At 46.2% G+C, this 27,699-nt stretch overlaps 1 protein-coding gene across 1 annotated transcript; it reads right to left on the bottom strand.

The window, feature by feature from the left end:
* Positions 1–758: 758 nt before the first annotated feature.
* Positions 759–17,972, bottom strand: LOC101597892 (inactive pancreatic lipase-related protein 1). The gene is made up of 13 exons (XM_004659220.2): positions 17,889–17,972; positions 17,751–17,799; positions 16,819–16,973; positions 16,195–16,320; positions 14,371–14,505; positions 12,801–12,909; positions 9,373–9,492; positions 9,145–9,264; positions 7,862–7,980; positions 6,558–6,687; positions 4,587–4,695; positions 3,584–3,751; positions 759–847 (listed from the first exon to the last, which is right to left on the bottom strand). Exons 2-13 carry the CDS (start codon positions 17,797–17,799, stop codon positions 766–768), a joined length of 1,422 nt encoding a protein of 473 aa, XP_004659277.2. The 5' UTR covers positions 17,889–17,972; the 3' UTR covers positions 759–765.
* Positions 17,973–27,699: the final 9,727 nt, after the last annotated feature.

A 27,699-nucleotide genomic window follows, 5' to 3' on the forward strand; every position in this document is an offset into this window, starting at 1 on the left:
TTGGAGGTACACAGTTTGATGTTTGCCCTGTTTAAATCTTGTATTGTTTGAATATTTCTTTGCTATGCCCAATGCTATCTTTTGCAGTGTGAGTGTGTATATTGTGCCATTGTGGGTTTTGGGAGAATTTTTTGGTATTATGTCTCAGTTAAAACATATTGGACTATGTGAATGTTTGAACATCATTAGGATCAATAAAAACTATGGGGACTTTTAAAGTTGGACTGAATGCATTGTATTTTACATCATGGATGGTTACCAGTTTATGGGGGTCAGGGGTGGAATGTGGTGGTTTGATTCAGGTGTCCCCCGTAAACTTAGGTGTTCTGAATTCTATGTTCCCAACTGATAGAGATTTGGGAGTTAACACCTCGTGGAGGCAGTAGATTGTTGGGGGCAGGCTTATGGGTACTATAGCCAGCTTCCCCTTGCCCGTGTTTGGCACACTCCTGTTACTATTGCCCACCTTATGTTTTCCAGGCTCACACCACCATTTTTCCTTGCCACCATGGAGCTTCCCCTCTAGTCTCTAAGCTAAGACAAACCCCCCTTTTTCCCACAAACTGCTCTTTGTCAAGTGTTTTCTTCCAACAATGCGAACCTGACTGCAACAGGAGCCAATGGCAAGAGACCCGCAGAGAAATGCTTGTGAATTTTTTTCAAATGTGCAATTCCCAAATGTCCCCATGGGTGGTGGCTGACATCTGAGACAGATGAGGCGAATAGGTATAAGAAGCAAAGGATTTTATTGCTGCCAACAAGGAATCACAGTTCACTTGGAGTTTCACAGGGTGTGAGAGTGAGCAGGGTGTCTTCTCTCACGGTGTCTTCGCTACAGAAGCTGTACCTGTGGAGGACAGTGAACGCTTCTTAGTGGCCCATGCTCCAACAGTCCTCAGGAAAGCTGCTGGGCCCTGGGCTGTCAAGCAACAGTTGGTACTGACATGCAATTCCAAAACACATTGGAGGCACTAAGGCTGTGGAGCTACCGAGCCACAAGGAGTGGTTATCCAGTACTTCCAATGCAGGACATGGACTTTCTGTGCCTCTGGAGTAGCCTTGACACTGGGTCCTGTAACACACAGGACTGTGGCCTCCTGAGGACATCTTCTCTCATTCTCACTGGCCCCAGTGGTCATAGATTGGATTATAGATGGACACTCACTCTTCCTTCAATTACTCATGGGACCCAACATAATACCACAGTGGTTACAATAAACTGAGCTCTCAGCAGCGGGCAACTAAAGGAAAATAAAGGGCTCACTTGTGTAAAGTTTACCTTCACCAGAGATGGGTGAAGAGGTCCCATGAATCCCACCTTACAGAAGAAAAGACAGGCACACTGGCTCTCAGCACACTACAGCTCTACCTGATGTGATAGTCTAAATTTTCTGTCGTGCAGTCTCATGGCCAAACTTCCCTGACCTTGTTTCCCAGATCCAGAGCCAAGGGCATGGCTTCCTCCTTGTTCCCATACCACTCCCACCTTCTAGGTGTGACACAGCTTATTATCAAGACATCTTCATCTGTAGAAAGGGGATCTCTCTTATGATTATTGAGAGCCCCTTGCTAATCATGCAACGTCCAATGACAATACAGGACTTTAAAAGGTTTCTGATTAATACAAAACCAAGTAAAAGTGGCTTCTGCTGTGGGTATTCAAGACGCAATAACTGAGAACTTCTCCCAGGCCTGAAGCACTCTCCTTTTCCCTCACTGGTCTCTGCTGTTGTCCTCTCAGTTTCTCTCCTGAATTTCTTTGGATTTCCTAGAAGTTCTGACCAGAACCTTGAACTCTACCGTCAGTGGGTGGCCTCTTCTTGCCTCCACTGGGCATCCACAGGCCCTGGCCTTCTCCCTCCTTCAATACCTCGGGAGCCTCATGAAAGCCACCCTCACCACAGCCTCCTGTGTGCTGGCTCGGCACGCTTCTCCTCAGTCTCTCTCCTTTCTTCCCTCTATTTGGATTTTTTTTAATTTAGTCATGTGACCTTTCATGTGCCTTAAGTCTAATCTTTCTCAACAAATATTCGCGGCCGACATAAGTACTTGATGGAGTCATTTGCAAAATCACATTTGCAATGAGTACAGAACAGGCTCCGTCTCTCTTTTATCCTCCTGTCACTAGAAGAAATTCTAGTCAACAGGTTCACAGCACTTGGAACCCCAATGAGGTGACTGCCACATCTGAGGAGGACTAAGAGGAGCTTGGAACAAATTATTCGCTTTCAGGGCCGGAGAGATGGCTTAGCAGTTAATGCACTTGCATGTGAAGCCTAAGGACCCAGGTTTGACTCCCCAGAACCCACATAAGCCATGTGTACAAAGTGGCACACGTGTCTGGAGTTCAGTTGCAGTGGCTAGGGGCTCCAGTATACCAATTCTCTCCCTCCCTCTCTCTTTCATAAAAAATATTGGTTTTCTTTAACATTATAATTATTACTGTTACTGTAAAATATATTACTGGCTATTTTCATAACAACCAACTATCCAAATAATGTGGTTAGTTGGGATTTTATTTATTTCTCAAGCACGAAGCTGCTTTTAACTGTTCCACCGTGCAACAACCTGACATCTGAATCCAGCTTCTCCCAAGATAGATTGTCTGTGGAGGCCTCAGGTAGGAGTCATGCTCAGCCACTGGAGAGTCTCAGGTACAGATAGACTCACTTGTTTAATTTCTAGGTTTGGAAAGCATCCACCTTTCCTTAGAAAACTTTGAAATTCTAATGATCTTCTGAACATATTTGTAAGCCACACAATTATAGCATCCAGGCCTTGGGACATTACCACATTGGCCCGAGGAGCTGACTGTAGAGTCTGTGTCCTCCAGGGGGAGTTGGAAGGGAGGCTCTGTCTGAGGCCTCTGTCTGGCCAGGCTTGGCTTTTTTTCTGTGGCATATTATCACTGGGAGGACTTCTGGTCCTGCTGACCACTGGCCATGATAATATCTCTGTCCTCCCACCTCAGAGGGCCATCCAGCTTGGTGACACATGCATCAATTTTCATGACACTCCACCAACCCTCCTTCTCCACAGAGTGACGTTCCCAGAAGCCCAAGTTCAGTGGTCTCAAATCTAGAAACCATCCGTGGCTGGGAGCCCAAGTCCCCGTCCCACAGTGCCTTTCCAGAATGTTCTCCTAGTTGCGACTGGGATGGAGCTTTGCTCTGCCCCCTTTCTAGTTAGACCTGTGACTACTCAGGCATAAAGTGGGAAGTTGCTTTAGTCCCAGCACTTGGGAGGCAGAGGTAGGAGGATTGCCAAGAATTCAAGGCCAACCTGAGACTACATAGTGAATTCCAGGTCAGCATGGGTTGGAGTGAGACTTTACCTCAAAAAGAAAATCAATAATAATAATAATAATAATAATAATAATAATAATAATAATGAAGTGGGGAGTCATGGCTCAGGTTGGGGATCCCACAGGTACTGTCCCCCTCGGTGCTTATTTGTCCTATTGCAAACTTCCTATCTCTTCTTAAAACTCATTTCTTTTCCCCTCATCTACTGTGGAGTGAGTTTTCATTATAGATATCCTCTATGCACTTCTTGAGATGAGCCATCAAAGAAAGATACGCACACTGTCCGCTCCTCTCCCTTTTGCACGGTGATCTTGGCTGCACCCACTTTGGGGAAGGTTGGGTTTACCACGTGATTATTCCAAAGAAACTTGACTTTTTCAATTGTTCCCACATCAAGCTTTGCATCAAACTCACTGGAGTGGGTAGAGCCAGGCTTTATAATCCCCCTTGAAACAGAGAAGGAGAAACAGTGTTGTTCATGGAAGTGTATTCTAGAGACCACAGAAGGCCATGCTGGTCACTCTTTTCTACTTCATAGTAATGAGTGTCTTCTTCCAAATTAATCCTCATATAAAGGAAGGTAGAATGGAAAAATAGGCCACAGGCTGCCAGTCCCAAACTATTATTTAAGGATTGTTTTTTAAACACAAGTTAATTTCTCTTCCAAATGTCCTTATGGAAAAAAAATGACAAAACTCTGCATCATGTTATTTTCTTCTGGAAGAATTATTCATACAATAGCAAGTTAGCTAGTTGCATTATTATGCAAATTAGAAAATAGAATATCTGGGACGTTTATTTTTTAATCTGATAATTAAGAGAGAAATAAATGGTTTGTTTAGATAGAAAAAAATTAGAAGTCCAGAATTAACACCAATACATAAATAGTTTTAAGACCCCATTAAGGGCTGGAAAAATGACTGAGAAGTTAAGGAGCTTGCCTGCAAAGCCAAAAGACCCAGGTTCCATCCCCTAGGGCCCACATAAGCCAGATGCACAAGGTGGTATATGCATCTGGGGTTTGTTTGTAGTGGCTAGGGGCCCTGACATGCCCATTCTCTCCCTCTCCCTCCCTCTCCCTCCCTCTCTCTCTCTCTCTCCCTCTCTCTCTCTCTCTCTCTCTCTCTCTCTCTCTCTCTGTGTGTGTGTGTTTCTGCCTCCTTCTTTCTCTCAAATAATTAAATTAAAATATTTTTTAAAAACTGCCAATATCTAAGTAGATAATGAGTGTTTAAATTCTGTTGACCACAAAATAAGATACAGTACAAAAATGGGGTTTACCTGAAGACATCATACTGGTGAGTATTGCCCTTACTTCCAAACAAAGCCACTTTGACCTGACCAGTGGCTGTTCTTCCAGACAGCGTGACGGACACCCCGTATCTCCAGCCTGGGAAAAGCACAGAAGAGCTCACCTAATTCACACAAAACGTTGGTGACCCAAACCTCAGGTTCCCGTGCCTGTCCCTGATACAGAGACACTAAGGAATGCGAAACTCTTCTTGTTAATCCACACCTCAAACAAAGCCTTCAGGGGAATGTCACAACCAGCCGTGGCTCCCTCTGGACCCGAATTTCCCACTTAGGAGACCACTAGCCATAAGTGGTCTGCTTATGTTTAAAACTAAATTAAGTAGCATTAAAAATTTACTCCTTCAGTTAACCTTAGCTACAATGCAAGTGCTAAATATGGGTATCCACAGCTTCTGATCTCACAGGGCAGAATCAGCCCATTGTTGCAGAAAGTTCTGCAGGGCAGCTCTGCTCAGAGTGGTGGTTCTGTACGAAACACGTGCACATGCACATGCCCGCTCAACCCATGCACATATATAAACACACATATGCACATACCTACATATCCACCACCCACACATATCCACACATATTTGTGCAAGCACACGCACACCGTTGCCTGACTCATACTCAGCTTTTCTATCCTCAGAGACATTATTCCTGTCGTTTTTCTAGTCCAGCCTAGGGGTTCGGTCTCCTGCCCCATAATGCCACAGCACGCCCAAACCCTTTGCAGTAGCCTTTGTTCCTTCTCTGCTGAACTACAAATTTCATGAGCAGTGCCTCGCTCACCCTTGAATCTCCTGTGTCTTGCAGCCTAGAACTGTAGCCCACAAATAAGGATTGATTGAAGAATAAATACATGGTTTTTGAATGTTTCTTTGTTGTTACTAAAAATCTAGGCAAGTATTTCATGTCTCACCACATCAGTGGGAGGACTGACTATTCAGTCTTCCTACAAAAAATAAAAATAGAAAGCAAACGTCTATGTCCATATATTTCCAGTGACAGAAGCTTTCTGCATCTTGTTAGTGGAGGTGGATCCAAAGCTAATAATTTGTCAAATCCACGAGACAAGGCTCTAAAACAGATGAATTTTGCTATGTATAAATTACGCCTCAGTAGGCCTGACTTTCAAGACTACAGAAGACACATTATTATTGTTTTTAATTTTACTTGTTTTTATTTTTGAGGTAGGGTCTCACTCCGGCCCAGGCTGACCAGCAACTCACTCTGTAATTCCAGGCTGTCTATGAACTCATGGGAATCCTCCTACCTCAGCCTCCTGAGTGGTGGGATTAAAGGCGTGTGCCACCATGCCCGGCCAAGATATATTATTTTTATGTAGTGTGTGTGTGTGTGTGTGTGTGTGTGTGTGTGTGTGTGTTCTGTTTTTACTGGGAAATACCTTATGGAACTGTTCAAGGCCAGGTTGTCACAGAGTGGCCCAAACATGCCTGACCTGAACCCCTTGTCCCATTGAATTCAACATGTTTTGGAGAGAAATCACCCTTCACCCTGACTCCCTCTCCTCTACCAGAGATGCAGAAAGGACACGTGAACGAGGGTGAGAGGCTGGAGGATTGGATCTGAGCTCCTTAAGGGGTCCACATTGGAAAAAGTAAGTATTGAATGAGTAAGTGTGCGTGCGTGTGTGTGTTGTGCATCTGCAAGTCCTAAAAGGAAAGGGACAATGAACTGGAGAGGGGTAAAGTTCAGGGTAGCTGGTCCCAAAGCCATGTAAGCTGCCATAATCCCACGGATCTCATCATACAATTATCTTCCACAGCACAGAAATAAAATGGAAGAAATGCATACTTTCTAAGCCACAGCTTGAGCGGATGTGTCCTTCTCTGAGGTAATCAACAAGTGCTCTCAATTAGTCAGGCTAGAGGCAAGCCTTCCCTCCTACCAGAAACAACTTTCCTTACCCAAGCAAGCAGTGAAATCTTGACTTACGTGCAAAATTCCGGGCATCCCCTGTGTTCAAAAAGAATTTCCGCTGCTCCTCACTTGTCTTACCAGCAAACTTGTCAGCATAGTGGCCCATCTGCGGGCACCCTTCATCTGGACAGGGGAAGCACTTGTTCTACAGAGAGGGAATTCGGGGGCGGGGGGAGTTGTGAGGTGGACTTGTCATCTTATGACTAGGATATCTGGGGGAGCCAACAGTTAGTTTTCCTATTAGCCCAGTTTCCTTGCTTGTGGCAGGAAGGGGGGTCCCTTCAGCAGAATTCATCAGGGTTCCCAGGCCCAATGCACAGCATGTTAGAATTATATGGAGAGCTGTAAGCAGGACTAATGCCATGGACCCAGCTTCCACCAACTTCATGACCCATGGAATGATGTGCTTGTCTACTATCAGAAGCCCACTCTCCACACTGATCACAGAGCTTTTCGATCTTCCTTCCTTCCTTCCTTGTTTTCCTCCCTCCTCCCTCTCCTCTTCTCCCCTTCCTTTCCCCCTGCCTGTCCTTTTCCTCTCTCTCTATTCTGTCCACCTCTCCAGGGTCTCAAGTAGACCAGGATAGCCTCATGCTCACGACGTGGCCCAGGATGACCTTGCATTTCTGATCCTTCTGCATCTACTCCCAAGTGCTGAGGTCACAGATGTGAATCTCTATAGTTTGTGCCCTACTGGGGATTGAACCCAGGGCTTTGTGCATTGCTAGGCAAGCACTCTACCAACTGAGCTACACTCCTAGCCCCTGTGTTTGCCAATTTCTGTCCTGTAAATACTTCCAATCAATGTCAGATGCCAACATGAAGTCATAAGAGTGGAGTTGGGACTTTCATGAACAAGAAGAGGCAGGCTGTGTTTTCTTTCTCCCTAGTGGCCATTCTGATGCATAGAACCCAGAACCTGCCTGTCCTTCGCTCTGGGATGAAAATGGCTGTCCTCACACATTTTCTCCTATATTGCTCTGCCCTTGCCAGAAAGGCACATTCCTTTTCCTTTGAGTAGCTATCTTTTTTTTTTTTTTCAAAACGAATTCCAGTGTGGCTTCTGCTGTAAGCCTTCTAAGAGTATGTAAATGGAAGTCTGTTTTCTGATCTCCCAGAACTTTCTCTCCCACATGACTCTTCCACTCTAGTTTTTTTTTTTTCCCACCTCCTACCTAAAGATTTTCTTTTCTTCCACCCCCCAGGACCAGGACTGCTGGGACAAGGGGAAACCCGAAGTGGGGTAGCGCTGCAAATCCCCCACCCGGTCCCCTGCCTCACGGTGGGTGTCTGTCGCTCGGGACAGGACAGACACTTACAGACTCAAAGGCCCTGTACGAAGTGCAGGGGTACGCAGTGAACCCGTCAGGGTTGAGGATGCTCTCTGAGTAGTACTTGTAGCTCCGTAGGTGGTTGCATGCCGCAAAGTCCCGGGTTCCTGGGGAAACAAAGCAGAAGTCAGCACAGGTGGTTAGGGACAGGCTGTGACATCCTCTGTGCCTTTCTCAGAGGATTGCTCCCCATTCCAGCTCAGTGCAGGCAAAAATGCCTCTTGGTGTGCAGATGGCTGTGTCATGAAGCTCCTGGGGACAGCCTCATTCTGGCTACTGAACTGAAGTCAGTTACACAAGTTTGTACCATGTCACTGACTCCTGAGGAGAATTCTCTCATGGATGGCCTGCATGTTTTCCTTTTGTTAGCTAATACCAGCTAATAATCAAGGTCATAGTTTCAGAGTCAAGGTCATAGCTTTAGGGCACAGTTTTGCATTTCTATGTTGCCTGTACCTCCAGGTCAGCCATAACAACGGTTGTTTTTTTTTAAAATATTTTTTGTTTATTTATTTGAGAGTGACAGACACAGAGAGAAAGACAGATAGAGGGAGAGAGAATGGGCGCGCCAGGGCTTCCAGCCTCTACAAACGAACTCCAGACGCGTGCGCCCCCTTGTGCATCTGGCTAACGTGGGACCTGGGGAACCGAGCCTCGAACCGGGGTCCTTAGGCTTCACAGGCAAGCGCTTAACCGCTAAGCCATCTCTCCAGCCCCATAACAACGTTTTAAGGGAAGACAGAAGTGGTACAGCAGCGATATAATAAATATGCACCTGTGTTTTCAGAAGAAAGGTGCAGAAAAGAGATCCATGAATTTTTTTAAAGGAAGAACATTTTCACTATTAAGATCTGCTATGGTGGACTTGGGCTCTGTTGGTAAATTGTAAATCCTTTGTCTTGCAGGCCTGAGGACCTGAGGTTAGTCCCCAGAACCCACATCAAAATGCTGAGCACGGTGGCTTTTGTTTGTAATCCCAGTGGTGGGGAAGCAGAGAGGGGTGGATCGCCGGACTTCTCTGGCTAGCTAGTCTAGCCTCCTCACTGCATTCCAGACCAACGAGAGACTTTGTCTCAAAAGAAAGAAAAAGTGAATGACATCCTGATAAATGATACCCAAGGTGCAAATGCACTAACACACACACGCACGCACACACACACACACACACACACACACGTATATATCTGCTATAGAATTGCTGACCACCCCAGGGAAGTGATGTCCTCCCTAATCCCACTTTCACATTGCTTTTTAATTTTTTTTTGTTTTACCTGACCAGATGCCATCCAGGTCAACAATCTGTGATAGGACATTCTTCTTGCAACCTGGCATGCTCTCTCCTCCATTGGGGAAGAAGTCAAGATGACCCACCATTTGGTTTGTTCCAAAACCTGACATATTTGGGACAGCAGAGTTTGTTTTTGTAACGTGGAGCTTTTGAGGTTAAAACATAAGCGTGCTTGTCTACAGGGAGAGCGCTGGAGCTCACTGGGGCTCACCCAAGAACGGAATCAAGGGAGCTGCGTCTGTGTGGATCACATCGACAAAGTCAGCATCTGAGGGATCCAGCCGCACCTCTTCAGGGGTGCCCTCGAAGCTTGCTTCTACAGGATCCAGTCCTAAAAGAGAGAGTACCAGTGTGGCACCTTATGCCTGAGTGTTGGCCTCAGAAGGAGTGACGTGTACAGTTGCCTGGCTTGGCATTACCCCATTCGACAAATGCCATCCTTGGAGCAGTGCAGTGTCATGGTCCTGGATGTGGACGAGGGGGACGTGAAGTCTCAATCATGCTCACTGAAAGAGGGCTCTGGGGCTACAGAGATGCCTCAGTGGTTAAAGGTGTCTGACGGCAAAGCCTGACAGGCCAGATGTAATTCCCCACTACCCACATAAAGGCTGATGCACAAACTGGCTCATGCATATGGAATTTATTTGCAATAGCAAGAGGCCTTGGTGTTTCCATTCTCTCTCTCATCCTCTCTCTCTCCTCCTTGCAAATAATGTTTTTGTTTTTTTTTTAAATAAAGAGGGCTCTAGTAGCATAGAGAAGATGGCATGAACAAAAAAATTTCAGACATTTAGGATGTCTTTCTATACCAGATCCTTCTACATACTTGCACATTTTTTTAAAATTTTAAAGTGTGTGTGTGTGTATGTGTGGTTTCAGGGCTTCTTACCACTGCAAATGAACACCAGGTACCACTTTTTGTAGCTGGCCTATGTGGATGGCTTGGGAATTGAACCCAGGCTGGCACACTTAGCAAGCAAATGCCTCTAACCACTGAGTGATCTTCCACATCTTTCATCTTCTTCATCCTGTGTCTTGTCATAGTGAAGAATAGAGAGACTTGGGCTTGTGCTCCTTGTCTTAGATCCAGGTCTCTACTTGTCTATTTTTTGGGTAAGCTGCATGATTTTGAGAAAATCATTAAAGATTTTTTTTTTTTGTACCTTGGGTCTCCATTTTATGACAGGAAGATAATACTACATCTGTTTTCTATACACTCGGTTGTTCAGTGGGCAGTGGCTGGCACAGAATCCACATCCATGTGCTCCTCTCCAGCAGACTGCTTCCCTGAACCTGTTTCTTCAGTTCCAGGACATAGGTGAGGGGCTGCAGGGCACTTTGTGCAGTATTTGGAACAAACAGGGACTTAATCTATATTTACTCTATAAAAGCACAAATCTTATTCTATAGATATATTCCATGGCTCTTGTTGTAATGCAAGCCTAGCTTTGCTAGGTTTAAAAGCTGCTTTGGGGCTGGAGAGATGGCTTGGTGGTTAAGGCACTTGCCTGCGAAGCCTAAGAACTCATGTTTGAATCTCCAGGTCCCATGTAGCCAGATGCAAGTGCACAATTGGTGCACGCATCTGGAGTTCATTTGCAGTGGCTAAAGGCCCTGGCATTCCCATTTTTTCTCTCTCTCTTAAATAAATTTTTAAAAAATTTATTTCTTAACTTTTTTTTTGGTTTTTCGAGGTAGGGTCTCACTCTAGTCTAGGCTGACCTGGAATTCACTGTGGAGTCTCAGGCTGGCCTCAAACCAACGATGATCCTCCTACTTCTGCCTCCCAGGTGCTGGGATTAAAGGCGTGTGCCACCATGCCCGACTTAAAAAATTTGTTTTTTAAAGCTGCCTTGGCAGTAATAGTTTTTGGGCCTGAGGATATGGGTTTAACCTCCCAGTTCCCATGTAAAACTTCTGGGCACACAGGTGCATGCCAGTAATTCCAGCCCTGGACAGGCAGACACAGGAGGACCCCTGGGGCTTGGTGGTCAGTCCATCTAGCATAATTGGTGAGATCCAGGCCAAAGAGAGACCCTGTCTCAAAGGAGATGGATGGATGGTGCTCCTGGGGATGTCACCCGAGATTGTCATCTATGCTTCATAGTCACATGCACACATGTTCATGTGCACACACACACCCATGTGTATTAATTCATGCACTAGCACACATGTGTTTAAAAAAATAAAGGAGGGCTGGAGAGATGGCTTAGCGGTTAAGCGCTTGCCTGTGATGCCTAAGGACCCCGGTTCGAGGCTCGGTTCCCCAGGTCCCACGTTAGCCAGATGCACAAGGGGGCGCACGCGTCTGGAGTTCATTTGCAGAGGCTGGAGGCCCTGGCGTGCCCATTCTCTCTCTCTCCCTCTATCTGTCTTTCTCTCTGTGTCTGTTGCTCTCAAATAAATAAATAAATAATGAACAATAAATAAATAAATAAATAAAGGATGTTTTGGGCTGGAGAGATGGCTTAGTGGTTAAACGCTTGCCTGTGAAGCCTAAGGACCCTGGTTCAAGGCTTGATTCCCCAGGACCCACATTAGCCAGATGCACAAGGGGGCGCACGCGTCTGGAGTTTGTTTGCAGTGGCTGGAGACCCTGGCACGCCCATTCTCTCTCTCTCTCTCTTTTTCTGTGCCTCTTTCTCTCTCTGTCTGTCACTCTTAAATAAATAAATAAACATTTAAAAAAAATAAATAAATAAAGGATGTTTTGGTGGTGACAGTAGCCACAATTCTTTCATTAGAAGAGAAAGTGGGGGGAAGTTTCCAGGTTCTATTCTTCCCCTGACTCCTTTTCTCCTTGTCCCCCTGCCTTTTACAAGCTCAGGGAATACTCAGTATGTTGGCATGTCATCAAAATGTCTCCTTACAGGTAAATCCTCGAGGTCATATAGACACCCAGTTCTTTCCTTTCAGATTAGAATTCCTTTAATGATGTAATTGACCTCCTTGTTGGATTTGACTAAAGAAACAAAAGGGCCAGTATTTCCTTAATCTATGGGGCAATGATTTACCCTTCTCACAGCAGGCCTTGCTGGGCCCCAGAATCTCCTGGCAGAGAGACGAGGAGAAAAGGAAGAGAGAGCCCAGGTGCTGGCCCTGGCCAGTGACATTTTGGTCCTGTCAGTGCTAGCTGTATTTTGTTTGCCTTTTCCTGGGCAGCTAGACCTGCTGAATGACCCACGTCACCTAGAGAGGGGAACAGAACCATGACAGAGCAGCCCAGGTGTGCAGAGCCACCACCTTCCTTGGCACCGTGACAGCCCACAGGAGACTTAGGGACTTCTTTTATTTATTTATTTGAAAGAGAGAGGGAGAAAGAGACAGAGAAAGAGGCAGGGAGAGAGAGAGAGAATGGGCACATCAGGGCCTCTAGCCTCTGCAAATGCACTCCAGACCACGAACCACCCTGTGTATCTGGCTTAGGTGGATTCTGGGGATTTGAACCTGGGTCCTTTGGCTTTGCAGGCAAGTGCCTTAACCACAAAGCCATCTCTCCAGCCCCTTAGGGACTTCTTAAAACATCCTGTGCAGGCTGCACCCAGTGCTGCGGCAGTCAAGGTGGACAGTCGCCTTCAGGGAAGCTCTAAGCCAGGTTTCTAATTCTCGTGTCACTGGTCACGTGACCTGGGGCCTTACCGGTGATTCTGCCCAGGCCTGGAGTCCTGCTTCCTGCCTCTCCAGCCACGTGGGCTCCCAGGCTATGGCCGATGAGATGGGCGTTGGAAGGTGAGTAGCTATAGTTTGTCTGGAGAGGAGAGATCATATTTTTAGGGACACTTTTGTGCTCTGGTTTTCCTACATGCCAATCTGCTGGTGAGACTCTGCTGTGAACTTTCCATGGTTCCCTGGGCTCGTGAGATCCAGCTTCAGCCCCTGATATGAACCTCAGAACTTCCAAGACTCACCTTGTCTGTTTCTAGATTCTTCCCCAGCCAAACCCATTGTGGCACTCTAGTACATCCTATTCCTTCACCTCTGGCCTGGTTTATATCATTATTGTCTAGCCACCTGTCACTTGCCCAACTACCATCAAAAAAGCCTGCCTCGGCTGGGCATGGTGGAACACACCTTTAAATCCCAGTGCTCAGGAGGCCAAGGTAGGAGGACTGCTGTGAGTTTCAGGCCAACCTGAGACTATACAGTAAGTTTCAGGTCAGCCTGGGCTAGAGTGAGACCCTACCTTTAAAAAAAAAAAAAAAAAAAAGCCTGCTTCACCAGTCCATGTAGATGTCTTTTCCTGGGGGAGACCTCCCAAACACTCCGCACACCAGACTGGATTACCCCCCTCACCGTCATATGCCTCCACAAAGCCAGAATTTGTCATTCTAGAAACCTCTAGATAATTCTGGTGTCACTGCTACTCTTCACCGTAGCTCCTTGAAGGCCTAGGACCTCATCCATCTCCCTTACCTTCCCACGTGCTGCTGACACCATGCTTCCAAAATACTGGGTCAACAAGCAACTTGTGTAAAGCTCTGAGGCATTTACACACACGGGTCTGCATACTCCTCCACATGCCCCTCGGCAAGTGCTGTGCACGGCCCGTGGTACAAACACCATGGGTTCTAATGCCTGCAGAGCTGCAGAAGCAGCTGGAACTGACTGGTTAACTGTGGCTCTGTTAGCTACAAGACCCAAAAGGCTGGACCCTTGACCCAGTCACAGAAAGTTACTGAAGTAACTGAGATGAAATACTTAAGTAATTATGAAAAATGAGAGATCAGGGTAGAAGAGTCAAATGATCACGGAAGCATCAGTGGGACCCACAGTCACAGGGCAGCAAGGTTGGTGTTTTTTAATTCCACATCCTGCCCCTTGGCTCCATTTAGCATCTCCTGGCATTGCCAGGTTTTGCCCTGAATGGAACCCTCCTGTGTAATAGGTGGCCCATAGAGCTGGATGATCTGGTTCCCAAAGCCAGCTCTTCAGTTCATCTACTTTTATGAAGTTTTGGGCAAACTCATGGACCTCTCTCTCTGTGCCTCAGTTTCCCTATGTGTACATTGAAGATGATAATAGAATCCCACCTACGAAATGTTAGCTAGCATGTTTTCTTTTTGTCCACTAGTGTGTCATGGCATGTCATAAGCCACAGTCTAGAAGCAAGATCCCAAGTGAAGCGTCACTTCTTGGCGTCCCTCCTTTAATCCATAACTCCCTGCTTCACACCGGTGATACTGTTTCTCTGTCCTCCGGGCCGACTCACCGCCAGTATGTCCAGCATCTGGGCCACCTGGGCGCCCACCACACGCACATTGCTGGTGGCCTGTGTGTACGTGGTCTGGGAGCCCTTCTTCCAGTCCACGCTGATACAGTTCACCTCCTCCACCTTGAACATGTTCTGGGGTTCAGAAGACATGGGGTGTTATTATGGGGCATGAGGGCTTGGAAATGCCACTCATCTCCTTTTCCTATCTGTGGTACCACAGTGGGCTTCAATCTGCCAGGAGATTCTGGGGCCCAGCAGGGGGTGCCGTGAGAAGGGTAAATCCTTGCCCCATAGATTAAGGAAATACTGGCCCTTTTGTTTCTTTAGTCAAATCCAACATGGAGGTCAATTACATCATTAAAGGAATTCTAATCTGAAAGGGAAAGAACTTGGTGTCTATATGACCTTGAGGATTTACCCGTAAGGAGACATTTTGATGGTATGCCAACATACTGAGTATTCCCTGAGCTTGTAAAAGGCAGGGAGACTATTTTTGCAGTCTGGATGACATAGCATTACGTGGGAGAAACACACGCTGAAGATGTTTGAAAAGTAGACCTGTACTGATTTAAAAGAGACTGAAGAATTCTGAAAGAAAAGCTGCCTGGGTGTCAAAGAGACTAATCAGTCCTTAGGAGTTCTGTTGAACAGGGTGTGTGACCAGCTAAGCATTTAAAATCCACCTGTAGCTTTTTCACATGTATAATGCTCACACCTATAAACAACCTCACAAGTATACACAGAGATAGCTGCTCAGGGTCTCCCCGCCCCCATGCCCAGGGCTTGCATTTTCAAAGCCATCCTGGAGACTATCTTAACAACCTGGAGAATTTGGGGTATGAACTATATCAAGACGATGCTAATGATTGGCAGGAAGGAGAAGGGGCAAATTCAGAGTGACAAATAGGGAGGGTTGTAAATTTTCCTGTTGACATTACTGCTTCACGCTGTCAATATATATGTGGAAGGCCGGTGTATGGGCGATTAGGTGACAGTGTATACATAAAAAGAAAAGAGGTGTTAAAGATATGGCTTAGTGGTTAAGATGTTTGCCTGCAAAGGCTAAGGACCTAGGTTCGAATCCCTAGTACCCACATAAACCAGATGCACAAAGTGGCGCATGTGTCTGGAGTTTGTTTATAGTAGCTGGAGGCCCTGGTGTGCCCATTCTCTTTCCCTTCCCCCTCTCTCTGCTTGCAAATAAATAATATACATATATATACACACACACATACATACATACATATGTGTGTGTGTATGTGTAAGAAAAGAGGATGGTACCTTGCACATGCATGTGACTGCATGAATGGGCACGTATGTCCACATGTGCATCTGTATCTGTGTGCACAAGTTTGCATTCCAAGCACATGTGTGTGCATGTCTGTGGTCATGCTGACCAACAGATGCTCTGTCCCATGTAACTGCGGAACTTTCTATCCTGTCACTTAAGTCACTGTGTAACCTTGGTTTTCCATGTCTTAAATACGTGGTCACAACCACACATCTCTGGCTCAACACTGTGGGGAAGATTTGAATGAAAAGAAGAAAGTCCCTCAACTGGCAGCCACACAAGCATCCTCACTTAAAACGACAGCAAAAGATGCAGTGCCTTGGCTGGACCAGTATCGTGATGCTGGAGGGAGGGGATGCGTTCACAAAGCCAATGCTTCTGCTTCTGGCTGCAGATGTGGACCACAAACATAGAGGAATTTGAGGTGCAGGGAAGAGAGGCAATTCAGTTTCATAAGTGGACTTCACATGTAAGGATTTCCTGCTTCCAAGTTGTTTGCTGTGACTGTGCACAGTGAGGCAGCCCCCTACCTTGCACATGTCTCCCACCCAGCTCTCCTCTCCCTTGTCTATGAAGCCGTGGATAATGAACCGGGTCTTCCTGTCCGCTTGAAAATTGGAGGCCTCAATGGTTGATGGATCCGAGAGCTGGAGAATCTGTGACAAACATAGAGAGCTTCCGGTTTTTGCCACCTACCCCTCAAGCCCATCTCTCTCCATTCTCTCTCTCTCTCTCTCTCTCTCACTAAATGCCTTGGCCTCTTGAAGCTTAGCCCAAAGCCACCTCTTCCAGGCGGCCCAACCTGACGCCCCCACTCCTGCCCCAACGCCCCAGGTCAGAGCTCCCTGCTTCCACTGGGTCTGGGATGAGGCTCACAGACTTATCACGCTGAGGGGTTTGTTGGACAGTGAGTCCTCTGCCCAAACCAGAGCCACGGCTGGAGGACTCAGCAACTGTGAACCATCCGCTCATCCCAGCAATAGTTACAGAAGAGTTGCCTGCTCTGCCTGAGCTGGGCAAGGCCTTGGGGAAGAGCAGGGCACCTGGAGGAAGGGACCCGGAAGGGCAAGGCAGGGCACGGGGTCAGGTACAGAGATAAGGAGCTCCTGGTGTTCAGGTGGCTGGCCCCTCCCCATGGCTCACAGATGTCACACCTGGAAGGCATCTGGGTTTTCATTAGTGTAGAGCAGGAAACGGGTGTTGATCTTCTCAGGGCTCCAGGGGAGAATTCTCAGGGGTCTGATGGCAGTCCCGGCCCAGGGCTCATTGTCAGCAAAGCACCCAAGGCCATTGTAACAAACTTCTTTTCCTGAGGGAAGAGTGGAACCCATTAAAAATGAGATCCTGGGGGCTGGCGGGATGGCTTAATGGTTAAGGCATTTGCCTGAAAAGCCAAAGGACCCAGGTTCGATTCTCCAGGACACACATAAGCCAGTGCACAAGGGGGCACACGCATCTGGAGTTCATTTGCAGTGGCTGGAGGCCCTGGCATGCCCATTCTCTCTTTCCCTTGTTCTCTGTCAAATAAGTGAATAAAAATAAAATGTTTTTTATTTTTTTTAATGAGATCCTGAGTCCTGGCTTCTAGGCACCCTGCTGCCCAGGTCCTAACTCCCTCCTGCTGTGGGATGGTCTAATGACAAAGGATGTGTCCTGCTTCCCCATCTCCTTGCTGGCCTGCTCCACTGGCTGACTTAGACCCATGGTGTTGAATCCTACTGAGAGGCTTAGCGCCACCATGGAAACGTAAATGTTCTGAGTCCCCTCCCAAGCTCATCTGGCTTTACTAGACTAAGGCAATGACCAGCACCCAGGATTTAACCTGTTAACTCAAGCAAATATAAATAACAGAGAATGCTGGCAGCTGAGGATGTTCTGTTATTTTTGCTAGAAAATTTTGGCCACGTGCTCTCCCAAGTATGAGGAGCTGGCCCCTTTCATATGCTCAGGCCACTCTCCCAGCCAATGAGTCTCACCCACCTCTCCCTGAACCCTTGAAATCTCTGCCAAGAGTAAAGCCTTCCCTGGCCCTGCTGAGAGCTCGAGGGCATATCCTTCCCTTGATAGGCTGTGTGGTGGCTCTTACCTTGGGCTGCTCCCAGCAGGAGAAGCGCTATTGTCCAGAAGATCGGCATCTACAATAAGTTCAAACAGATTCAGCCTGGCCAAGCGTTCCCTGATGCATGAGCAAAGCATCTTGGGAAGTTAGGGCTGCTTGCCTTACCTCTGCTGCTCAGCAGGTCGGAGTGGGAAGGGTGGAGGGTGGAGATCAGATCTAAAGGTAGTTTATGCTTTCTGAAGATTCAGGTGCTCCCTGCCTGGAAACCACTGGAGCCTTGTTTTATACTCCAGCCTTATCATTTGGACTCTACTTCAAGCAAACAGTGAATGATGAGTGCGTGTACTATGGAGACTTGAATGTTTTGATCTGTACAAATACACAAAACAAGATTAGTAATGGCCAAGGCTGGGAAGATGAAAGAATGGTTGATTAAAAGTGGGTGAAGGGGCTGGAGAGATGGCTTAGCAGGTAAGGCCTTTGCCTGCAAAGCCAAAGGATCCCTTTTCAATTCTCCAGGACCCGTGTAGGCCAGATGCTCAAGGGGGCGAATGCGTCTGGAGTTCCTTTGCAGTGGCTAGAGGCCTTGGCATGCCCATTCTTTTCTCTCTCTGTCTCTCTCTCTCTTTCTCTCTCTCAAATAAATAAATAAATAATATTTTTTTTTAAAGAGGGTGAAAACACTACACAATTATAGAGGTATTTAAGAGAGAGAGGGAGCCCCACTTTTCTTTTATTTCCTATTCCCCTATTTCATCACCAATTAGTTTATGTCTCCACAGGGACACAGCTAAACTGAGGCAGGAGGATCACAAGCTCAAGATCTTCCTGGGCTACAGATTCAATTAAAGGCCAACTGTATAACTTAATGAGACATTGTCTACAATAAAATAATCAAAGCAAACCAAGTGTAACCAAATAATTAAACAAAATAGAATTGGGGTTGTAGCTCACTGGTAGAATGTTTGCCTAGCAAGTGTAAAGTAAGGTTCTGGGTTCAATCCTCAATAGCTCCTCCCCACCCCCTAAACAACCCCAAAAGAGACAGCAGCCAACTGTGATAATGAAGGGTAGTCTTTGTCATGTAAGATAGATGGTAATACACCCAAATAGTAGAAATCAAAGAGAAATGTCTGATTAAGAAAATCTCCTCCTGGTCTTCTGGCTGGCAGATTGGAAATGAGTACATGCAATTTGAAGACAGATTCAAGAGCGCCTCAACAACCTCTGCTATAGCACCCCTCTCATTAGATGCCTGCCCCAGCCATCTCTTGCTGTGCAGTGAGCCAATCTAAGACACAATGGTTTGAGGAAGCAACAAATGATTGTACTATCTCACTATAATCTGAATAGTTGGGTTCAGCTGCCCCTCCCAAGCCAGTCCACATCATGTCTATTGAGTTTTCTCAGATCCTTGGAAGGCTGAACACCTGCAAGACAGACTCACCTCTTGAGTTCCCCCAGATCTGTACACTGTGAGCAGCTGGGAAGTTCACACGAGGCAGATAAGCCTTTATAGAACAGGTAACAAGGGTGACCCTCCTCACCTCCAAGCTAGATATGACATGCCAGTTTCACTCTGGAATAACCCAAACACTGCGGTAGAGATAAATGACCCTCTTATTAAGATGGTCGAAAGAACTTCCCTTGAATAATGGAGAGCAGCAGCGAGGCTGGGCAGATAGCTCAGTTGGCACTGTGTTTGCCTAGCAGTCAGAGAGCCCTGGGTTTGAATCTCAGCACCACATAAAACTGCATGTGATGATGCATACCTGGAATCCCAGAACTTGGGAGGTGGAGGCAGGAGGATCAGAAGTTCAAGGTCATCCTTGGCTACATAGTGAGTTCCAGGACAGCCTGTGCTATACAAGACTTGTCTCAAGATAAAAAGTGCCAGGCATGGTGGTCCATACCTTTAATACAAGCACTTGGGAGTCTGAGGTAGGAGAATCACTATGAATTCTAGGCCAGCCTGGAGCAACGTAGTGAGTTCCAGGCAGCCTGGAAAAAAAGAAGAAGAAAGTGCAGCTAATAGTCATTGAGGCTTTCCAAGAACATTCAGGGCTCCAAATCTGACAGCAACCACATCATAGAGGTCCTGTTATAAGATCCCTTTACAGATGTAGAAACTGCGGCAAAAGTAGAAATAAGTCACCCACAAAATCACGTAGCTAGTGAGTACAAGTTGGGTTTGGATTCAGACTATATAGAGTAAAATCAAGATCAGACTATATAGAGTAAATTCAAGAGTTATTGAATGTTCAACACTTATTATTTTGCACAAGTGATCAAGCAAACTTGTTGATCCCATGGACTAGGAAGAACTTGAAGAGAATAAGTCAAATCAGAAAAATTGACTTTCACAGACTTGGCCAAGTCTGAGCCATCTGGTTGACCTGCATAGTGATGATGGGTCACCTCATATGGTCTGAGATGGTGCTAAAGCATTTTCAAAAAGACTGCAGGGAAGGCATTCATAATTTTCTTTGAGATCTCTCAGTGAATGAAGGCAGAGACTTGTGAGAATCCCACAGTGGATAAGTAGGGAAATTGCCTGGTAGGAGATGCCCCATGGCCTGGCTGCTCCTTGGATCTATCCTCTCAGACTTTCCTCTTCACCATCTACACAGGACCACACTGGACTCCATCAGACAGGCTAAGTTCTTTCACACCTCAGAGCTTTCGCACTTAACTATTCTCATGGCCTTCTTGTCATTCAACAATTAATTTAAATTTTTTTTTTTTATTTGAGAGCAACAGACACAGAGAGAAAGACAGGTAGAGGGAGAGAGAGAGAGAATGGGCGCGCCAGGGCTTCCAGCCTCTGCAAACGAACTCCAGACGCGTGCGCCCCCTTGTGCATCTGGCTAACGTGGGACCTGGGGAACCGAGCCTCGAACCAGGGTCCTTAGGCGTCACAGGCAAGCGCTTAACCGCTAAGCCATCTCTCCAGCCCTCAACAATTAATTTAAATGTCATCTCTTCAGTGTGGTCTTTACTGACCACGACTGAAGTTCCTCCACCATAGCCTCCTGCCAGCCCAAGCTTCCTGCTTGCTTGCCCCCACCTCGTTTTCTACAAGTTACTCCACACAAGCTATAAAGATCTTGACTGGTTATTAGACACGGTGCTTTCCCCATTTAGAGTACCACAAACAAGAGACCTCACTGGTTTCGGCCATAGCTATACCCTCCTTCACTCTTGACACTGAAATGCTGTGAGCAAATGGAAAGTAAAGTGTACAGAGGAAGAGTGTTTAAGCATTTTGGCCTTATCCTCAGGGTCAACTTCAGGTCTAGGAAACATAAAGAGACACAGCCTTTAAAAATGCATATGCAAGAAATATTAAATAACACATAATTGTAATATTTTATGAGGTACAATGTGGTATTTGGATGCTTGTATATCATGTGCAATGATCAAATTAAGGTAACTGATATTTTCATCACATTAAATATTCATCAGTTCTCTATGTGTGAACACTCAAAATTCCTGTACCATCCACTCCATAGGAAGAAATTCATGCCTGAAACTGAAAACACAGTCATAGGGAGGTTATAAATAAGCCCATGGGTAGAAGCTACTACTGTTGGTTGGCAAACTGGATGTATTCTGACCACCAAATTTTCCTCTAAATATTTACGTTTATGCCCGTATGCTCATGCCACCTCCACTTTCAATTAGAGAAGCTTCTCTTTTCAGATGGTGGTGACCACTGGGGAATCCAGAACCCATCAAAGTGCTGAGAAGTGACCGTGGAGTGTTCAGCACTGGGTCATCTCTCTAGCACACTCCTGAGGCTCAGAGACCATGGTGGAAGGGGGGGGGGGGAGACTGTAAAAGCTAAAGGGTGGGGAGTAATGCTTTCATCCAGATATGAAGTTATCACTGCACTCATCACCTTACCGTGACTGTCACTTCCTACACAGGATCTGCATAAAGTGAAGGCAAAGGAAAATGGTGACATCAAAATAGAAGAGAGTCTAGTTGGAAAGAAGAAGGGGTTCCGTGGAAGATAAAGAGTGGAAGAGGACAAAGAAGGGCAAAGGGAGGGAGCTATGTTCAAGTTACATTGTGTATTTATAGTATGGGGGTTGTCAATTAAAAGGGTTTAAAAATCCCCACACCTACTATTTTGAAACAGACACTTGTCACCATAGCTGCTCCGTGGGACAATGGAAGTCATTTCTCCTCTTCAACTGTACTCCTCTGCTTCTGAACCTGCTTCTTTCCATTATCCCCTCGCCAGCCCCTACCCTTTCCAGCCTCTGATGAACACTATTCTACTTTGTATTTGACATCAACTTAAAAAAGTATTTTGTTTTCATTTATTTAACAGAGAAAGAGGGAGAGAGAGAGAATGGGTGTGCCAGGGCCTCCAGCCACTGCAAACGAACTCCAGACGCATGCGCCCCCTTATGCCTCTGGCTAACATGGGTTCTGGGGAATCGAACCTGGACCCTTTGGCTTTGCAGGCAAAGGCCCTAACCGCTAAGCAATCCCTCCAGCCCAACATCAACTTTTACTTTTATGAGAGAGAGAGAGAGAGAGAGAATGGGTGTGCCAGGGCCCCCAGCCACTGCAAACTCCAGACTAAGCCATATTTCCAGCCCGACATCATCTTTTAAATGTCTACTTGTGAGGTATTTGTCTTTCTGAACCTGTTATATTTCACCTAATATAATGTCCTTTAGGCTCATTCATGTTGCCACAAAGGACAATCCTTCCTTCCTTCCTTCCTTCTTTCCTTCCTTCCTTCCTTCTTTCCTTTCATTCATTCTTGACTCAACAGTCTCACACATTTTATTTATCCAGTCATCTGCTGATTAGCACATGCCCTGTGTTGGAGACGAGGAGATGAGCCCTGAACAGACCTTTGCCCTGAGATAACCTCTGTCCTGGGCAACTTCTGCCCTGAGCAACTTCCGACCTTTCCTCATCCCCCCACCCTGCCACACCTAACTGATTCCATCCCCCCACTCCGCCACACCTAACTAATTAACACCCTGCCTGGCAACTGCAGAGATGTGAGAACTGTACCGTGAATTTTTGGAATAACCGCAAACTGTCCTAGGCCAAAGGCCAAGAAGATTCTGTAACTTTCCACCACCTGCCTCCTCCAGCCCCCCACCCACCCAAAACCCTAACCCTAACCTTAACCCTTAAAAACGCCGCTGTGGCTCAATAAAATTGGACTCTTGACAAGTGTACATTTGCTTGAGTCTCTTCCTCTCTCTCGCCCATCTTATTTCAGGTTAGGGTCCTCCTCGCCCCCATGAATAACTAGGTCCCGCGGGACAGGACATGTGGCGCCCAACGTGGGGGCTTGAGGCATGGACTCCTACCGGACGGAGACCCCCAATTCAGCGACCTCCAGAGGATTTGTTAAGTGGTCACCGCTTCTCCACCCAAGAAGACGGCAAGACCTGGTAAGTTTTCCCTCTTCATTCCGTCCCATCGAGATGGGCCATTCATTGTCTAAAGAGGCTTCTTTCATACAGGATTTAAAAGCCTCTCTCAGAGAGCGAGGAATACGGGAAAGAAAAAGGATCTTATACAGTTTTTTATTTTTGTTGATAAGACATGTCCATGGTTGATGATTGATGGACCTAATATTCATCCCCAAAAGTGGCAAAGAGTAGGTAGAGAATTAAATCAGAAGCTCACTGAGGAAGGCAATGACGCACTATCCCCAACTCTTTTCTCTTTCTGGGGCTTAATTCGAGACATTGTCGAGGAAGCGAATAATGACTCTGGTAAACGCCATCTTCTCTCTGTGGCCGAACATTGTCTCTCGTCTTCACAGCCTGGCTCCCGCTGCCCTTCACGTTTCCCCTCTCGAGTTTCAGACTCCTTTTCTCTCGTTGATGTTTCTGACTCTCATACTTCTGACCCTTCGAATCTTCCCCAACTTTACCCTCCACTACCCCCAATTGACATTTCTAACCCCCCCCCCATAACCAATCGCCTCACCTAATCAATCCTGTTCTAAAGAAGCAACCTACCACTAAGCCTCAGCCTCCTCCTACTGGTCCCTCATCCTCTTCCTCCCCTCCAGATGACCCTCTCGATCCTGGCGATGCAACCACCTTAGAAGGTGAGGCCGCCCGTTGTCACAATCTTGATCGGCCACCCCTCACCCCGCTGCCCCAACTCTTTCCCCCCAAACTCTCCCCTCTGCTCCTCTTTTGACCTTGCCCTCTTTTCCGATTGTTCCGCCTAATTCCCTTTCTGAGACCAAGCTTCGCCTCTCCTCTCAAGTTCGAGATCTCACTGAAATTCTCCAACTTCAAAAACAACTTTCTCGTCTCTCTGCTCGCTGTTCTGCCGAACTCCCCCCTCCCCTACCCCAGCCCCTTCACCCCTCGTCTTCTCCTTGTTTGGCTTTTCCTGTTCTCCGCTCACAAACTAGACATGCTCCCGATCGGAGGTCTGGGTCCAACCCCCTCGGGCCTTCCTCCTCTGTCCTTAATCGCGATGCCCCATCCTCTTCACGCCATCTCCCCGCAGTCTCTGTTCCCTTGCCTTCCTCTGATGAGGATGATTCTCAAAGTGAAAATGAAAATGAGGAGGAAGAAAGTCAGAGTATACCACGCCACAATATGCCCACCACAGGCCAAGATAGTCAAGGTGAGGAGACTGTTTATCGCCGACTCTGCTTTAAAAACCTAGAAAAACTTAACTCAGCAGTCAAGGACTATGGACCTGATGCCCCTTTTACCCTTTCCTTATTGGAAAGCCTTGGCGGGGGAGGTTATCTGACTCCTAATGAGTGGCTCACCGTTGCACAGTCGGTCTTAACTAGAGGACAATTCCTTTCATGGCAGGCTGATTGGGTCGACCGCTGTAGGACTCTGGCTAATAATAACACTAAAAAACCTAGAACGCCCTCTGCTGACTGGACAGTTAAAAAACTTACAGGACAAGGAAAATATTCCTCTAACCAACGACAACAAAACCTTCCTCTAGGCCTGTTGGCTCAGACTGCTAATGCCGCTATGGCAGCTTGGCGTGCAATTCCCTCTAAGGGATCTGTTCTCTCGCCCTTGACAAGAACCATCCAGGGCAATCATGAAGAATTTAGTGACTTTGTCAGTCGTCTCTTAGAGGCTGCCGAAAGGTCTCTGGGACCTGGTCAAAACGAAAATAAACTTCTTAAACAACTTGCCTATGAAAACGCCAATTCGGCCTGCAGAGCCAGAAACTCATGGTTTGGCTGCTGTCATGAACATGCTGGTGCAGATATCCTATGGGCAAGCTGACTTGCCTTCTTTTCATATTTACCCAATAGTTGAATTGCATGTTCTGTTTCCGGTTTTTATTTTATTTAATTTATTTATTTGAGAGCGACAGACACAGAGAGAAAGACAGATAGAGGAAGAGAGAGAATGGGCACGCCAGGGCTTCCAGCCTCTGCAAACGAACTCCAGACATGCACCCCCTTGTGCATCTGGCTAACGTGGGACCTGGGGAACCGAGCCTCGAACCGGGGTCCTTAGGCTTCACAGGCAAGCGCTTAACCGCTAAGCCATCTCTCCAGCCCATGTTTCCGGTTTTTAGAGGGTAATCTTCATACCTTCATAATGGTTTACTAATTCATATTTTTACTAAATATAAGGGTTCTATTTTCTTCACATCCTTGGTAAGACATCTGTTATAGGGGCTGGAGAAACGCCTCAGTGGTTAAAGGCACTTGCTTCCAAAACCTGTGGGCCTGGGTTCAATTCCCCAGTCCTCTTGTAAAGTCAGATGCTCAGAGTGGCACAGTTGATTTTCAGTTGCAAGAAGCCATGACGTGTCCATTCTCTGACTCTCTCTCTCTCTCTTTTTTTCTCTCTCTCTGCTTGAAAATAAATAACAAATTTTTAAAGATCCATTATCTGTTAAGCATCTTTAAGTTGATTGTGAACTTTACTGTATTAACATATTTCATATTGGTTATATTCCCCTCATGTAATACTCTTCTGTTCACTCTCCCCTTCCACTGAGGCTCCTCCTCCGTGGGGTTATTGCCATACACTGTGGGTCATGAATGCACCGTCAGTCTTTATGAGGGGAAAATGCCTCCAAATTCTCCTTCCCACCTGTGGTGGTTTGATTCAGGTGTCCCCCATAAACTTAGGTGTTCTGAATGCTAGGTTCCCAGCTGATGGAGATTTGGGAATTAACGCCTCCTGGAGGGAATGTATTGTTGGGGGCGGGCTTATGGGCTTTATAGCCAGTTTTCCCTTGCCAGTGTTTGGCACACCCTCCTGTTGCTGTGGTCCATCTTATGTTGGGCAGGGGGTGATGTCCACCCTCTGCTCATGCCATCATTTTCCCCTGCCATCATGGAGCTTCCCCTCGAGCCTGTAAGCCAAAATAAATCTCTTTTTCCCAGAAGCTGCTCTTGGTTGGGTGATTTCTACCAGCAATGCGAACCGGACTGCAACACCACCCTGTGCTCTTACAATCTTTCTGCCCCCTCTTCTGCCTTGGCAGACATATTACAAGCCTCCTTTAGTGTTGAGCTCTTGGCCACTTCTTATTTTCTGCTTTGATGAATTTTGAGTCTCCCCTGTGTCTACTGCCATCTCCCTGGGGGAGGGTCTCAAGATAGCACTCATATTTAATCTCTCACGTACTCTATCATGCCTCCTGGGCCCTGGAAGATGTGAGAGGAATGACTCTTATGCTAAGCAGTTGGTCTTTGTTTTTTGAGGCAGAGTCTCACTCTAGCTCAGGCTGACCTGGAATTCACTATGTAGTCTAGGGTGGCCTCAAAGTCATGGCCATCCTCCTATCTCTGCCTCCCGAGTGCTGGGATTAAAGGCGTGCGCCACCATGCCTGGCTCAGCAGTTGGTCATTTTTAAAAAAATATATTTTATTATGTATTTATTTGAGAGAGAGTTATAGAAATTAGCAGGGAGAGAGAGAGAGTGTATGGGTGTACCAGGGCTTCCAGCCACTGTAAATGAGCTCCAGATGCATGCACCACCCCTTTGTGCATCTGGCTTACATGGGTCCTGGGGAATGGAACCTGGGTCCTTTGGCTTTGCAGGCAAGTGCCTTATCCACTAAGCTATCTGTCCAGCCCCCAGTTGGTATTTTTTGATGATAGCCATTCTAACTGGAGTGAGATGATGTCCCATTATCATTCTGATTTACATTTTCCTGACAATTAATGATGAGGAACAATCTTTTAAAATATCTAGTGGCGATTTGTAAAACTCACTTTAAGAAATGTCTATTTGAACCATTTGTCCTAAAAGCAATGTTTTGATGTTGAATTGTTTGAGTTCCTTCTATATCCTAGGAATTAATCCCTTGATAATAGAATGAAAATATTTTTCCCATTCTCTAGTTTGTCTTTGTTTCATTTCTCGTGCAGGTTTGTAGCTAGATGTAGACCCACATATAGTTTCATTTTGCCTTTGTTGTCTGTGATTTTCACATCAAATGCAAGAACTCTTTGCCCAAACTAATGTGATGATGCATCTCCCTATGCTTCCCATTGCCATTTTCACTTTGTCAGAGCTTAAATCTGAGCCTCTTATTCATTTTGTGTTGGTTTTCACATATGTGAGAAGAAAGGCTTTTTAAATTTTATTTATTTAAGAGAGAGAAAGTGAGAGAGAATGGGCATGATCAGGCCTCCAGCTGCCACAAACGAACTCCAGACACATGCACCACCTTGTGTATCTGGCTTGAGTGGATCCTGAAGAGTCAAACCTGGGTCTCTTGCCTTTGCAGGCATGTACCTTAACCAGTAAGCAATCTCTCCAGCCAAAGAAAGACTTTTCATTTCATTCTTCTGTATGTGGATATATAATTTCTCTGGAATAATTCAATATAATTCATTGAAGAGAATGATCATGTTCCCAATGAATGTTTTTGATGCCTTTGTCAAGAAAGTAGCTGACTGTAGACACCAAGTTCATATATGAATTCTCTGTTGTGTGACATTGGTTTAAGTGTCTGTTTTTTTTTTTAAAT

This window comes from Jaculus jaculus, chromosome 1 (genome assembly GCF_020740685.1).
Source record: "Jaculus jaculus isolate mJacJac1 chromosome 1, mJacJac1.mat.Y.cur, whole genome shotgun sequence".
NCBI lineage: Eukaryota > Metazoa > Chordata > Mammalia > Rodentia > Dipodidae > Jaculus > Jaculus jaculus.

Bases quoted from the DNA above. Each gene is read 5' to 3' on its own strand.
- LOC101597892 (XM_004659220.2), bottom strand. From the start codon at position 17,799: ATGCCGATCTTCTGGACAATAGCGCTTCTCCTGCTGGGAGCAGCCCAA. The intron at 9,265-9,372 runs GTGAGCCCCAGT...CAAATATGTCAG, and splicing joins TCCCTTGATTCCGTTCTTGG to GTTTTGGAACAAACCAAATG. The intron at 848-3,583 runs GTGCGTATCTTT...TGTCCTCCACAG, and splicing joins AAGGGAGAGGAGCGGACAGT to GTACAGCTTCTGTAGCGAAG.